The sequence below is a fragment of the Caretta caretta genome, chromosome 1 (assembly GCF_965140235.1).
Source record: "Caretta caretta isolate rCarCar2 chromosome 1, rCarCar1.hap1, whole genome shotgun sequence".
Classification (NCBI taxonomy): Eukaryota; Metazoa; Chordata; order Testudines; family Cheloniidae; genus Caretta; species Caretta caretta.
In genome coordinates, this window is record NC_134206.1 from 203,193,381 (window position 1) to 203,208,968 (window position 15,588).

General features: G+C 44.1%; 1 protein-coding gene across 7 annotated transcripts in view; it reads right to left on the reverse strand.

The window, feature by feature from the left end:
* Positions 1 to 15,588, reverse strand: part of LSAMP (limbic system associated membrane protein) — a 1,345,674-nt gene that overhangs the window by 28,065 nt on the left and 1,302,021 nt on the right. For 5 of the 7 annotated variants that reach the window (XM_075118876.1, XM_075118885.1, XM_075118883.1 and 2 more), the window contains 3 exons: positions 11,434 to 11,554; positions 9,971 to 10,119; positions 3,893 to 3,928 (listed from right to left, as the gene is read on the reverse strand). In XM_075118876.1, coding sequence (XP_074974977.1) covers positions 3,893 to 3,928; positions 9,971 to 10,119; positions 11,434 to 11,554 — 306 coding nt within the window. The remainder of the gene's footprint in view (positions 1 to 3,892; positions 3,929 to 9,970; positions 10,120 to 11,433; positions 11,555 to 15,588) is intronic. The other 2 variants (XM_048818171.2, XM_048818199.2) reach the window with 1 other exon arrangement.

A 15,588-nucleotide genomic window follows, 5' to 3' on the forward strand; every position in this document is an offset into this window, starting at 1 on the left:
GATGGGATAGTTTTTAAAACATTATGGCTCTGTTGGGTTATGGGAATGTTTACTATTTTCATGTGTTGGTTCAGTTTAATAGCAGGACTGTTAGGAAAGTAGCAGGAAGGTAACACGATGACTCCAAGATAAGGAACCTCTCAGTAAACAAGGAGGGCTCAGAAGGGACAATGCTTGAGCTGTTATCTGGGAAAATGCAACTTATAGGCTCCAGTCAAAGTTACAAGACTGCTTTTGCCACAGCGGGCTGCCAAAAGACCAAAGGAATGCTAAAGAGTTTAAAAGTCCAGGGCGAGGTAGCTGTCCAAGAGCTGCTCACGGAGAACTGATTGAAGCTGAGACAGATGCCGCTGGAGGGCCTGAAGAAGCAAAACGTACCTGGTCCACTACTATAGGGTGGCGGGGTTTAGGAGTAAGACTGTTAAGATTGGTTTGACAAAGCTGTCTGGTCACCTGTATGAATCACAGGTCACAAGCTCCCAAAGGGAAGAACTGCAGGTGCCAAATCCACTGGGGCCTGCTAAGTAATCACGGCAGGTACACAGGGTACTACAGCCCAAGGCCCAATCTAAGAGTGGGAGACTCATGGGAATCCCCCCCGAAAGAGGTGAATGCACAAGGCCCTGGGCAGGGGCGGGGGAGGTGCAGTTAGAGAGATCAGAAAAGGTGCAGCCAGACCTGTGACTATGGCAGGCAGCACAGAAAAAAACATCCTTAAGGCTTAACAAAGATCCCATCCCACTAGCCTTATCCTTGGAAGGAGAGGGGCCTCCTTGAAAACTTTCTTCCACAAAAGAACTCTGAGCTCTTTTGAAAATCTGGCCTACTGATGATGCAGTGATGCAACAGCCAGACGCTGTGACATCACAGCATAAATAGAGCAATGTTACAACACGATGATGTGACATTAGCCCAGATGAGATTTCAGGCACTTTGAATGTCTTGCCTCAACAATCAGGATGGCTAGAAATTTTACCAGGGAATTTGGTACTGTAGTGGTGGTCACAGGCCCCATTTTCAACAGCTGAAATAAGGACGAGTTGGGTTTCACTAATGCTCTAGGAAAGTCTTCCCCATCAAATTCAAGTCCCGTGTATTGTTAAATAGCTCCCTTTGAAATCTCTGACCTCTTTTAAATGGCAGCTAGCAGATAATAACAATACTTAGAATGTACACAGCCCTTTCCATCTCAATGCACCTCACTAATTAATTCACTAATTAATTAATTGTCAGAAACCCCAGGTAGGAAAGTGTCATCTATATTTTATAGATAGGGAAACTGGGGTACAAAGAGGGGACGTGACATGCCTTAGGTCACAGAGGAGGCTGATGGCAAAGAGAACGGAACCCAAAAACCCATATAGTGATGGAGTCCGCGTCATGCAAGGAAACTTTTTTGCCTGGTGTTTCTTTAAAGGTGAACTGCAAAGGACAAGTGAAGATTGAGATAAGCACCAATGCCTGTGCTGGATGCCCACATTAAAGAAGCAGCTGGGAGCTTTCAGCAAAAGAAATGAGGTGCAGAGTATTAAAATTATATTTTCCTTCTGTGAAATCCTCTCAGCACTTCCTGGTTCACTGAAGATATCGCAGAATACAACAAATTCCTAAAGACTCACTGGAACTGTGATGTCACAGTGTGATGTCCACTGAGACATTATTACTAAAACAAGAAGCAGCAAGAAAATATCAAAGGCAGCGGGGAAGAATTTTCATAGGTTGATTAAAACTGTGCTGGATGGCGCAGGCACTGTGGCTAGAACTTAGAAGGGGCGTTTGGCATAGAAATCTGGGCTTAGCTCAGCTGGAATTTTTAGCATTTGCCTTAATGGGCCACTAATGCACAACAGGAGACAATGCAGTTGGGAGAAAAAAATAGCAAAACCTTTGTCTGCCTGTGGAATTAAAAAAAGGACAAAAATGTCTTCTCAATTTGTAGAAAAATATTTGCTAGTAAAAACCCCACATCTTAAAAAATTAAAAGAACCAAAAACTTAAACCCTGAACAGCCATTGTGACTTTAATTTCATATCTGAGCCCATGTTTCATTTACAGTGTGTTTGATAATTGCATTTAATTGGATTTATTTTTCCATGCTAGATTCCCAACGGCCTGCTTTACTCCTTTTCCCAGCTTCTTGAATGTTATTTGCGAATCACTCCCTGGGATTTAATTTTAATGTTGGCTTGATTTCAATTTTTCTTTTTTTCGGGTACTTTTCGTTAATTGTATTTGCAGATTTGCCTTTAAATATAATAAGTGTAGCCCTATCCTGGCCCTGAAGAAGTTGTCTGCAGCAGAGCTTGATTTGAAACTGCGGGGTGGTTAAGTGAAGCTGGTGTAAAACTCCCACCATCCATTGCTCACTTCCTCTAAGGCTTCCCAGTGTTCGCTGTGCCCGGCCAATGGGGGCTGTGGGAAGCGGTGCGGGCCGAAGGACGTACTGGCCGCCACTTCCCGTAGCCCCCATTGGCTGGCACAGCGAACCGCAGCCAGTGGGAGCCTCGATCGGCCAAACCTGTGGATGTGGCAGGTAAACAAACTGGCCCGGGCCACCAGGGGCTTTCCTTGAACAAGCTGAGTCCCAAGTTTGGGAAACACTGCTCTAAGGAAATGCTGGTGTTCCGCTTGGCACACTGAATTGCTTTCCAAAAGAAAATGGACTCCTAATAATCCTTTGCATTTGACCTCAAAGTGCTCCCGCAACATTAACTAGTTAGTCCTCACGCCAGCCCTGAGAATTAAGTAAGTAACAGTATCTCCATCATGGAGCTGGGGAAACTGAGGTATGGTGGGGCATAGGCAGTGCTTAATTTGTAATGAAAGAGGTGCCAGGGCTCAAGCAATTTTTTTACATTCATAACTGATGCAGCAGGCCCAGAGGTGCTGAGGCTACGAACTGCAAAGCCTAGAGGTGCCAGGGCTCATCCCTGCCAAGTCCTGGCACAAATTAAGCACTTGAGGCCAGAGTTTTCAAAGTGACTAGTGATTTTGGGTGCCTCCATTTTTGGGTGCCCAACTTGAAACACCTTGTAAGGGCCTGATTTCAGAAAGGACTGAGCACCCATCCTCTGAAAATCAGGCCCCTCTCAACTGGAACATCTAATAACGGAGACATGGCCATACTGATTTGACCAAAATGAGTGTGTGGCAGATCTGGGAATAATATCCAGGTCTCCTGATTCCCTGCCTTGTGTTCACACTCATTCCTTGTGAACTGGGTCAAATCAGAGGTGCCTCATGTCTGCTTTAATGTCTACACTATGCTTCTTTTCACAGTTAGTGCCCCAACTGTCCTGCCATGTGAACAGCAAAGACATTTTCACTGGGAGTAATGAATCACAAAAAGTGAGGTGGTTCATTAGGATCAGCACTCAAAAGTTTGGATGCTTTTCTGGACGTTCCATACTCTGAGATGGAAATCTGAGAGTAGTAGTTTTATGTTTTTTCCCCTCTTACAGGATTTCAGAATCCTTCTGCTTCTGGTCAGACTGGGAGGACCAAGAAATGAGCCTCTTTTTGAGTTACTGTGGTACATATGCTTCTGGTTGGAAAATATACAGTAATTAGAAATGGGCCTGAGGACAAACTGAACACTGGGAACATTTGGATCTGGATCCAAACACAACAGCTCAGGCTAGTCTCTACAAAAAGTGGGAAGAAAAGAAGTTAAGCAAAGTCACTTGAACCTCAGGTTTGGATTCAATCTGAGATTTTGGCAACAATTTTTTTGGGGGAGGGAGGGGGAAGGGGGCAACTGGGATGCAAAGCAAAAGGGGACATCCTTATTTTCCTGTCATTCTGCTCTGCCCACCCTTGGCTTTTAGTATTTGTTGAGATGATGGAGAATGACCCGGCTAGAGAGGTACTTTGACATAAAGCATATACTGACCTGGAAAAGGGTTGGGGAGTGTGGGTAAAACTCGCTCTAAGGGGGGAAAAACAACAATAAGCAACATGCAGGAGAAAAGGAAATGCCACTTTCCACACCCAGCAAGCAGCAGTTACAAACCTGACAGCTCCCCCATCCTGCAATTGGACTGACTAAGAAGGTTTCACATACAGAGTATTATGCTACCAACACATCACAGTACGTTTCCATGGATTCAGATTGGGAGTTGAGGAGAAACCAACTCAATGGCACACAGAACTGAACAATCAAGGTCTATACAGCAGGAGGAATAAAAGAGCTGCCATGACGCTATTTGTAGTGGAAGGGTCACATGGCCTCTTCCTGTTTCCAAATGCCACTGAGTCATCAGACCATGGGCCACCTTTGTGGCATCTCCTGCTTGGATCTAGCCTTTGGCAGAGAAGTGAATTATGCAGGTAGGCTTGCCAGGTCATCTACGTGGATTTATTGCCTCCACAGAACCTATCTTAATGGACGCACCCACAGGGATCTGAGCGCATGATCATTCACCATGCTGCAACCTAATTGGTGACACATTTCTTAAGTGCCCTCACCTCCCCATGGCGCAATATTTGGGGAAAAGTTTTCACAGTCCCATCAACATCTCCTCGTTTATACAGCCTACTGGGCTGGGGGATTTGGTTATAGATTTTGAAGATTCATCTTTGGTACATTGTTACATCATGATACTGCTGCTGCTGCTGGCACCATACTTCGCATTTCGATAGCACTTTCCCTTCCAGGGTCTCAAAGCACTTAAGACAGACGTTAAAGAATTAAGACTCACATACCCATTCTGAGGTGGCAGATTATCCCCACTTTACAGATTGTGCCCAGATGCATTGAGAGGGTCACTGGTTTATCTATGGTCACACAGGCATAGCCAGGAACAGAACTGGACCCATGCCGGACACATGTTCTGACCAGTAGACCATTCTCCCTCCATTATATGAAGTGGAATTTGACCCAGCCAATTCAGATTTCTCAATGGTATGTGTCACCCAAATGGTGAATATGGGGACTGAACCAGCTAGAGGAGTTCCCAGTCTCCCCTGATGCCAGGCGTGTGGCTGCAGGCATATGAATGTGTGAATATACCGTAGATCCTGATAGAGCAGAGAAGCAGCGACTCTGCTCAATGAACTAATAGACACTGTCTCTGTTTGACTGAACCTGTGGGAGCTGCACTAAGATCATCGCTGATGGAATTGTATTTGGCAGGTTATACAGGTAGTCAACCATTATTCACTTCTAAGCTGAACTTCAGCTATTGAGAGACACGTGCTCTTTCTAACACACCCGTGCTCATATAAACTGGACTCTGAATAGCTGAAGGTTCTCCAAGCCAATCAGGATGTAGCAGGTCAATTACGTCCTGGTGAAAATGACAGATCTCCTGCATTAACAGGCCCAGCAGAAGTGTCTGAATCCACAGCAGGAATTGGGGAGATTGTCTCTTGTTTGGAAAATACACAGGTAGGCTGGGTCTCTGTTATGTAGCAACAGGGGATTCTTGTTCTGTGAAAACAGGCTATTGTGCTGACATGATTTCCGTATTATTTAGTTAGTTAAATCATAACTCAGACCTGTTTCCTTCCTGACCTGTAGATGGCGAGAGGCTGCATATTGCAAGCAGTTAGAATGCAATAGCCTCATTCTCACGCTATTTTCTATTAAATGACTAGACCTCCATTCCCCTTGCCTGCTGAGCAACAGCCTTTCTACTCCACCAAAGGTGTAATAGCTGCTTCTCAGCCCCACCCCACCCCATCACCACCATAAGAACTCTACCTCAGCTCATTATTCTCCCTGTTATTGCAGCTCCAGAGACAATGCAGCGTTTTCTGGGAGGTTGTTGGGTGAAGTGCATGGTATGAACTGCACTATTCAGTCACAAGGACACATCCCAAACTCCATCTGCTAGAAGAGCGCAACTGATTATCCAAAACTAATGTGTGCATGAAATAAGGTGTGGGCTAGCAGGTGAGGTAAGATATGCATGTCTGTGTGTGTGTGTGTGCGTGTATGTGTGTGTGTATGTGTGTGACCGTGTGTGTGTGAACCTGTGTATGTTCATGCATAAAACCTGCACTCTCACTGGGGCACTGACAGATAATGACATTTTGGAAACATGCTCTGATTCTTCTAAGAAACGTGCTCATTGTTGGAAATCTGTTTGTCTGATTAACATGATAACCTATACCTGAAATCTCTTGGGGATTCTGTGGTGGGGACCTGCCTTCTGCTGCTTCTAATTGAAACAGGACTTGCCAGCTGCCCCTCCTTCTCCAGAGCTACTCATTCAAGGGTGCAAACTGGAGAGGGGACAGGACCACTGGGGTGACTGTCCCACTGTAAATCAGACCATACAACCAGCAGGAGCGCAAGGTGCTGCCGGTGCCTGTGGATTCCTGCTTTATCCCCATCAGTGGGCTAGACCCCAAGAAGGTGCAGATTATGATTTGCACCAGTTGAGGGTCTAGTCCAGGGTCTGAGGGGACAACTTCCATTTTGTTTCCATAATGCCTCGGAATGTCTTTGAAAGAATATTGTGCGTGCATATGTGTGTGTGCAAACCTGTGTGTGTGAGTGTGCTTGTTTACATTGGGTGGGTATACTTGTATGTTTATGTGTGTCTACATACCTTTATATGTGTTCAGATGTGGATACATATCTTGTGTATGTATGCCTGTGTGTGTGTGTAGCATGGACTCAGCTATAATTATGGTCTTGCTCAGACACTTCCCAAAAGCACTCTGTTAATTCAGGAGAATGAAAGGAAAACAAAATCTTTCCTTCACACTGTATATAGGAAAAATGTTCCTAACACTTTTGACACTGATTCTCCATTACCATATTCTGTGATAATACCACTTGTACCTCTCTGATCATTTTCACAAAAATCCTTTCTATCCCAGACACACAGGGACAGGATGTGTTTTGTTCTTTTCTTGGAGTTCATCACACTCTTTGCTGTAAACAGTGTCCTTTTGCTTCCCCTTGGCTCTGTTTCATTTCTTGGGGATAAATCCTTCTGTCTCTGTAAGACTCCAGGAGTAAGGTGCATAAATCTCTCTGTCTATAGCAGACAATGATGCTTCCAGGTCCCTTGCACCACGTCACTCTCTATCTATTAATCTCTCTCCTTTTTTTAACGTAGCGTCTCTCATTACAGTATCTACGTCTAAGGAACTCAGCTTTCTCTGACTTTTTTATGGTACCTGGTATTTCCTCGAACATCCCTCTCACGAGGCTGTATTGTCAAATAATTTTGTGGGTCCCTTTTACCCACTCAGCCATAGGCAAAGTTACACGTATCTTACCACTACCCTACTGCGCTATTTCTGTCTCACCAGCTGTCATTTTTCAACCACTACGGAACCTTCAGGCACCAACATTCTATCTGCCTCTCAAAAGGGATGTTGTTCTAGAGTGAGTTTTTTCTCTCTTAAAAATATATAAAATCTTTTTCTGCTATTTCAATCAATCTGATTCCAGAGAAGAAAATCACTCAAAAGCTGTACCTTGAAAACCTTACACTTGTTCGTGCTTGGGCATGGGGCTGAGAGTGTTCAGTGGCTGCTATTCCAGTTGCTCTGTAAAGGATTTTTTTTAAAAAGTGGGCTTGTGTTCTTTGCTTCCTTATGATGGGCGCTTAATTATTAATTATTATTACTTTTTACTTCCCCAGCCCTCTTAACTTTAGAAATATCAAGAATGGCAATTCTGGTCTCCTCTTGCTTTGATTCTCATCGCTCCCACATTAACTGAAAGCAGGGGAGAGGTTTGTAGAAGTGTTAACGAATAATTTTCACCAAGACTCCTTCTATTAGTCACTGAAGTTATATAGGTGTTTACTAAACAAACACACAAACAACAACAAACAGTTACAAGGAGTCTAACAAAAATCTCTTCCCCTCTCAGTTACTCAACTTTCACTCTCGGCTCTCGTATTGTCTTCATTTCACAATTTCTCCAGTCCTAGCCTAGACAGGACCTGAATTTCTAATGTAAAAAAACCAGCAAAATAAAACAGTAAGCAAACCTCAAGAAGTTTTAAACAATGCAGGCCCTCTTTATAAATCATAAAAAAAAGCAAAAGATGGCGCAAGCTCAATGTATATCCTCTCTGCAGGTTATCTTTAATGGTTTCCCTGATATGGTAGATGAATTCACAAACAAGCTTATTCAGGGAATGTAGCTATCTGCTTGGGCTCTGAGAACCTGGACTTCTGGGATCTATTCCCAGCTCTGCCTGTGACTATGTGACCTTTGGTAAACTCTTTGTCCCTCAGTTTTCCCTCAGGTGCTAATACTGCTCATCTATCTCCCAGCAGCTTGTGAGGTTAAAATATTCACTGTCTGTTAATGCTTTGAGATCCTCAGAAGCAAGATGTGATAAGCATGCAAAGTGTTTCTATTTTTCTATATGAGTTCTGATCTTAGATTTTGTTTCAATTAAGCATTACAGTTCATCTGCAGAAGGGCAGCCATGAGAGAGGGGAAAATTTATTTTGTCAAATTTAGAAGGTAGCCGCAAATCATGGGTTCTACTTTTGGCATTTTTAGTAGTAATAGTACTGAGAACAAAACTTGTAGCATTTGAGGTTCATGTTCCAGGCTACAGCCCTGAGATTTTTATTTGAATTTCCTGATGGTCCCCCAAGAGTAGGGCAAAAAAGACTTTCAGAGTAGAAACTTACCTTGTTTGTGTGCCACAAGTTTCCATTTAGTCAAAGACATGTTAATCTCTTATTACTATTGGAACCAGTGGCTTACAGGAAGTGTTCCATGGAATGCACCTTATTTTGCAAAACTTAAAATTAAAAGATAAAAAATCCAGAGGTCTGGTGAGTGCAAATATGCCAGCGGGTTCTCCCATCCCTGCTACATCGATTTTTTTTCATTTAAAAAACTATTTCCCTTATCTTTTGATCAGTCTGGCTCCAGAAAGCATAAACAAACCTATCACTCAAAGTGAGGCTCCCTTATAGACTTTACCTCCCACCCTGCCTAGAGAGGTCACAGCTCTGTATACTCTAATCCAATCCTGTATTTTCAGAGAAAGGAAGGGCTCATTTATTTCCAAGTCTGTGGCTCTCCTGGATCATTCTGTTACATCCTATTTGTTGTGATAACAATATATGTGTGAAGATGGGCTCAAGGTGCAGTATTTGTATCAAGAACTAGATTTCAAATACTCCAAAGTCTGGATGGGATCCAGAGTTGAATTCAGATCCAGGCTTGATCTATTATAGACCAGGTGAGGACCAGCTGTAAAGTTTGGATTCTATAAGCCCTCAGGGGCTTGTGGGGTTTGGGTCTGAGCCTCTCTTCAGTTCTGGGACCCAAGCTTGTGACTGTTGAGGTCTATGGCAATACCTTCATTGACTTCAAAGACAACAGGATCAAAACCTGGGAGTTTGATTACATATTTACTTTAACTGGCTCTATATTTCCCTATATTCTAATCACCCCACTATCAGTGGGGGGCCTTCATTTCCCCACCCATGGTTCTTACAAAATGTAGCACGTCTCTTTAAATAATCCTGGTTTCTGTTTCTCATATAGTCACTCTTGGCTATCTTGCATCACTTCCTTCTATTTTCAGACCCATTTCTCTTTTCTCTGGCTCTCCCCTTCCCAGGCTCACTGGCTACTTCTTTCCATCTCTTTCAATGTTTGACATTTTTCAGCCTCCATGGAACTTTCAGGCCCCAATATTCCATCACTCTCTTAAAGGGGCTGTCACTCTGTTCCCTGCTTAAAATATATATTCTTGTTTTACCAGACTGCAGCGAAGAAAGTTACTCAAAGGACCAAGGGGCTTGAATATAACCCTTTACTCACGTGTGCTTGTGTTCGGCTGTGACTACAAACATGGAAGTATCCATTACCTAATGGCTGCTTGGATTGCTGTTGGAGTTTGGCAGGCTAATGTTTTCCAAGTACCTGAATTTAGAGCCCCTCTTCTAAAGCACACTTACTGTAGTGTAAAGGTACAGGCTGACCTTTGTAAGAGCCGCCTCGAGTCCCCCACCCCACTTCCATACTTACTGTAAAGGTATAGGCTGGCATTTGTGACTCCCAGCTTGTTGGCAGCCACACAGGTGTAGTTGCCATAGTGTTCTTCAGTGACATTGGCCACCATCAGGAGGGACTGGCTCCCCATGCTCTTGATCTCCAGGCCATTGGCACTGTTTATCCTGAGAAGCAAAGAGAAGAGATGTGCAATGCACTAACAACAAGTAGCTCAGTTCCCATCAGATGGAAGGAGTGATGGCAAGAGCAGGGGAGAAAGGAAGGAGAAAGACAAATTGTAGATAGATAGGTAGGTAGGTAGGTAGATACGGGTGGTGAAAGGCAGCAAGATAAGAGAGAGGGGAAAGAAGAAATGGGTTGGAGGAGTGGACGGTGAGAGCATGAAAGAAAGAATGAAAGTAGTGGAGGAAGGGAGAGGGGGAAATTGACAGAAAGAAAAGAGAGGACGATTAAAACGATGGTGAAGGTAGAATGACAGCAGTGGAGAAGGAAAGGAGGGGAAAAAGGATGAGTGAAAAGAAGAGATGCTATACCGAGCTGACATCCTTGGATGCAATCACTGCATATATTATTTGCTTTCCTGTGATAAAGGGGAGGGGCGCCACCAATGATCAAAGCCAATTTCAAGCAGGAGTTTATTGGACTGAGATAAAAGATTTTTTTAGAACGTTAGCTGGCGTGTTCTAATGAACGTGTTCTAAAATGCCAGTGTAGACAAGGCAAGCTGTACTTCAGCATCTGCTAAGTGGTTGAGTTGAAACCCAGCATAGTAAAACTCCCTTTTTAACAAGTGCTCAGGTGTAAAGGGTGAGCCCAAGGCAGAGGGAATATTTAGGTGTCATTCACCTGGCTGTTATTTATTTTCCCTTTCCCATGCCAACAGACAGCTGCCGTGGCTCAGGGCCAGGAAAGCTGGATCCAACCAATGGACCAAATTCGGTGATGAATCCTGGTCACATGCCACCAGAGGCACGTTGCACATGCGCTATGGAGGAGGTCATACTGGTGCAGAGAACGTTACATATAAACAACCTCTTCCCTCAGAGTTCAGGGAACCAAGGCCTAATGACCTTTGTTGGAATTTGGCTACAGCACCAGGACTAATACCATCTACTCTTGAGCAAAGGTCATGAGATCTTTAATGCACATAGATGGTCAGTAGATGATCAGAAAGATGGCACCAGTGGTGCCTTAATCCCACACCAGCATGCTGGTGCAGCATTGACGCAAAGGCAAAAGCATCATCTACTGAATCACCCACAGCACTTATTTCAGCACACACGGTTTACAAGCAGGGTTTTACTCATGTCCTGACCAGGCCTGCCCTGCTTACCTTGTCTGAAGGAATGAGATAAGAGATGATTTTAAGCTTATATAGCTTGTGGAGGATTTTTTGTGTGGCATTAAGGGGCTTAGTGGGGAATCTACTAAGCATTTGAAGGTGGTAGAATAAGGAAGAAGATAGACAATATGTTTACCTGGTGTCATCTCTGTACCACTCAAAATCAGGCGTGGGCACTGCTGATGCCTCACACTTGAGTAAGGCTTGCCGTCCCGTGGCAGCTTCATTGCTCTTAGATTCAGTGATAGTGGGAGGGTCTGCAGAAAAGAAACACATGTTTGTTTCCCAATCTTTCAGGGGCAGAGAAGCAATGAATTTATTTTGGGGTTGGCTGGGCAAACAGAGGCCTTTTGGTGGGTGGAGACCCGCTGATACCAGTTACGTCAAAACAGATGCACAATCTCTTTGCTGACATTTTCATACAGGGATTTAAGGATATTATAATATGTCTGGTAATGCAATACATATTAATAAGTATTTGCAAATGGGAACTTGCTATGAAGGGCTGTGGGGTTCACTTAAATAATTTAACTGGTGGGAAAAAGGACCCTACAAGGGAGATTTTTTAAAAATATCCTGCTTGGATTTTTCTGCTCCAGCAGTATATCTCTCTGCCATGTGCAGTGAGACAAACCATTTCCACTCCATTGGACCCAGCGCTTGAGATGAGTCGTGAAATGAACAAATATTTTTCTATGGCCCTGAAAGCTGTACTGCTAGGCTAGCTGAGGCTCTAAATGTTCCATACTCCTGTTCTCTGCCGAAGAGCCAAATCCCTCACTTTCAGCATTCTTCATATTAGCCATGCTCTATGGCTCTTTAAGAAAAACATTCCAGGCAGGTTGACAGCCCATTCCTTTGGCTCTAATCTTGATTTGCCATGTTTCCAACTAAGGAATAATGAGCCAACCAGTTCTGATCACTGAACAAAGAGCAGGCCCCTCACTAAGACATACTCATGAGAAAAGATGCGGGGACCTAAGTGTGTCCTGAATAGGTCCCTATATTATTCTTATATTATACTTCACAAGCAATTGCCCTGTATTTGATAAATGCATTGGGAGGGGAATCACATGACTGGATTCTGTTCTGGGGTCTGCTCCCAGCTATTTCCTTCCCTATGCCTCAGTTTCAATATCTGTAAAATGGAGATAATTATAATGACCCACCTCAGAGGGGGTATCATTATGTGAGGCATAATTCATTAATATTTGTGAAGTGCTTTGAGATCCGCAGATGGAAGGGGTTAGTGAAGGGCAACATAAAGGATTACTGTACTTCATTGAACAAGTGTCCACCTGTAAAAGCACTTAGGTGTTGCACAAAAAATAACGTAATGGCTCAGCGGCTAACAGCCAGCACCAGACCTCTCCTATACCATTATTGGCACATCCTGGGGTCAATGGGCAAAAAGAAAAGACGAGCAGTGAATTTAGAAAACAGCCACAAGAGAGGTATAATAGGGCACCATTACAGTGAGTTCTGTAATGTACTGGCTTCCTGGGTATCCAGGAGTGAGCAATGCTGTCCTCTGGTGGCTGGGTCCACAAAGAGGCTGCAGTATCTACCGCTAGTACCAGCCCTCTTTTAGCTTCCATGAAAGAGGGCAGTGCTTTTGGAGTTGAGGGACAAGGATGCTAATCCTGGCTCCCTAGGTGTGTGTGTAATTTATAGACTAAATTATGGCTATCTGTGCTCCACAGCACATGGATTTGTCACAGTTCTCCAGCCAGTCCTATGGCTAAGAAAGCCTTGCTTCCTCCAGCCTGATGCAGATTGAACTTTGGGACGGAAAGTACAGACAACGCAGCAGATCTCAGTTGCTCTCCTGGAACCCGGGACAGAAGGCCACCCTGCTAGTACTTCCGACTTAGATCATTAGGTATTATTACTGCAAATAGCACTTGCCTAAAATAGCAACTTTCCAAGAAATATAACCCCCAAGGATCAAATTCTCATCAGCCTGCAGTGCAGCTCTCTCCCCAGGATTGGAGGCAGCTCCTAAATATTGCACTCATCCTATGCAACTCACACTACTATCAATAGCAAGTCTTTCTGTCTTCTAAGAAGTCCAGCACTGTTGTGTTTGAGCATGATATTGTGTGTGCAGAATAAATAGTGGACCCATAGTGTGGATTGGGGAAGAGAATTTTGTCCTGAATCATATTGACTAGGAATTGCCAATTGGTTCAGGTAAATGATGGGCCTGAGTGGCAAAAGTAGGATCCATATCTAACCTTCCCGTAAGTTTGAGGGTGTTTGCACCCTGGGTTTTGGTTTGGCCCCTTTATACAGGTGGGGCCAGCTGAGCCAGATCCAGATTCAAAGTTTGGAGGCAGTCAGATCCAGGGATTTTGATTCAGGCCCATCCCTAAATAAAATAAGAACTGACCTGACACATCAACCAAAATGGGAGATAAACAAGAGCATGTTTTGAGGTTCAAAGAATGTTTTTCCTTTTGGTTATGGTTTGAATTGCCCTTGCTCCCCGCACTTTCAGGCTCTGTAGGGCACAGCAGAGTCAGCATCCTGTGAGGAGGATTCTTCCCATGGCATTTCCAACCGCAGATGAAATGGAAATCTCTACAAGAAAAATCGCTTCTTGGGAGGTTTCTGGCCTGACCTGAAGACCCAAGACTTGTGGATAAGCATCTATGCTTTTGGATAATTATCCAAATAACTCCTGGGGGCTTTTGGAGGTTTGGCCATCACTTAAGAGCAGGCTCTCGTAAGAGTCCTCTCTCTAAAACTGACAGCTCTCTTGATGTTGTGGGGGCTGGTTGTGCTTATGATAATGTTATGAAGCCTGTGAAGAATCTGCAACCCCTGATCTCTCACACAAGAGAAGCGTAAATGTTTTCTGCACACATGGAGAGCGAGTCTTTAGGTAGTAATCTCATTATGATTGATGCTATTTAATAGAAAAGGGCACTTCATTTTAGAAACCAGAGGTGGGGATGGCAAGCCAGGACAATAAGAGAAGATAAGACACGTAATGTCACACGCAGATATGGGCATAATGTTGCATGCAGATATGGGCACTCAGAGAAAATGATTATAAAATATCACATATACTCATGGTATATGTGATATATATGCCTTCCCAATGCTTTATCCCCTGACTCTCTCCCTTCTTGCCTCCCCCAGTCCCATCCTGTTCAGGCCACACATTTAGTCCTGTCCTACTACTCTGTGTTTATGCAGGCTGTGGTGGATCAGAAAGGGTGCTTCCTGGATATAAACTCAGGCTGGCTTGGGAAAGTTCATTTTGCAGATAATTAAGGAATTCAAGCCTGTATAGGAAGGGATTCTATTCTCGCCACTTAGCAGGGATGTCAATATTATTTTTGACAGGTTTCAGAGGAACAGCCGTGTTAGTCTGTATTCGCAAAAGGAAAGGAGTACTTGTGGCACCTTAGAGACTAACCAATTTATTTGAGCATGAGCTTTCGTGAGCTACAGCTCACTTCATCTGATGAAGTGAGCTGTAGCTCACGAAAGCTCATGCTCAAATAAATTGGTTAGTCTCTAAGGTGCCACAAGTACTCCTTTCCTTTTGCGAATATTATTTTTGCGTCAGCTGTGATACTTAGGGACCCTTGGCTGAGGAAGCCATACTCTGATTATGAGGTTGACCCAGTCATGCCAGAAATGTAGCTCCTTGGGGCAGGGGCTGTCCTTTTGTTCTGTTTATACAGTGCTAATCACAAAGGGCCCTTAGCCCATGACTGCGGCTCCAAGGTACTACTATAATAATAATAATAATAACAACAACAACAACAACAACAGAATGATGTGTGGGGGTGCTTTGTTTGGCCTGGTCTACACTACAAAGTTAGGCTGAGGTAAACTGCCTTGCATCAACCTAGCTGTGCATGTTTCTACATTCAAATTTGTCTCCCGCCAAGGCAGGCGCCTCGTTACGGTGATGCAGTGACACCACCTGTCCATAAGGTACTGAGCCATTGTTGACCTACTGTGGTCAACACAATGCTACTGTTGACACTGCATGACCTATGTGGACTGTACCAGTCATCCAGCAACTGTCCCACAATGCCCGACACTGACTGCTCTGGTCTCAGTTGTGAACTCCATGGGTCACAGAGACTGGGAGAAACCCCTCCCTCTAAAAACCCTGCGCATTTTTGAAATGCCCTTTCCTTATTGCCCAGCATAGTGAGCACACCGAACAGCTTTCCCTTGTTGTGTGCAACCACCCAACCGACCACCTTGATTTTCAGCAAGTCTTGGAGCACTGGAGAAGTTCCAGAAGCCTGTCTGAAAGCTAACG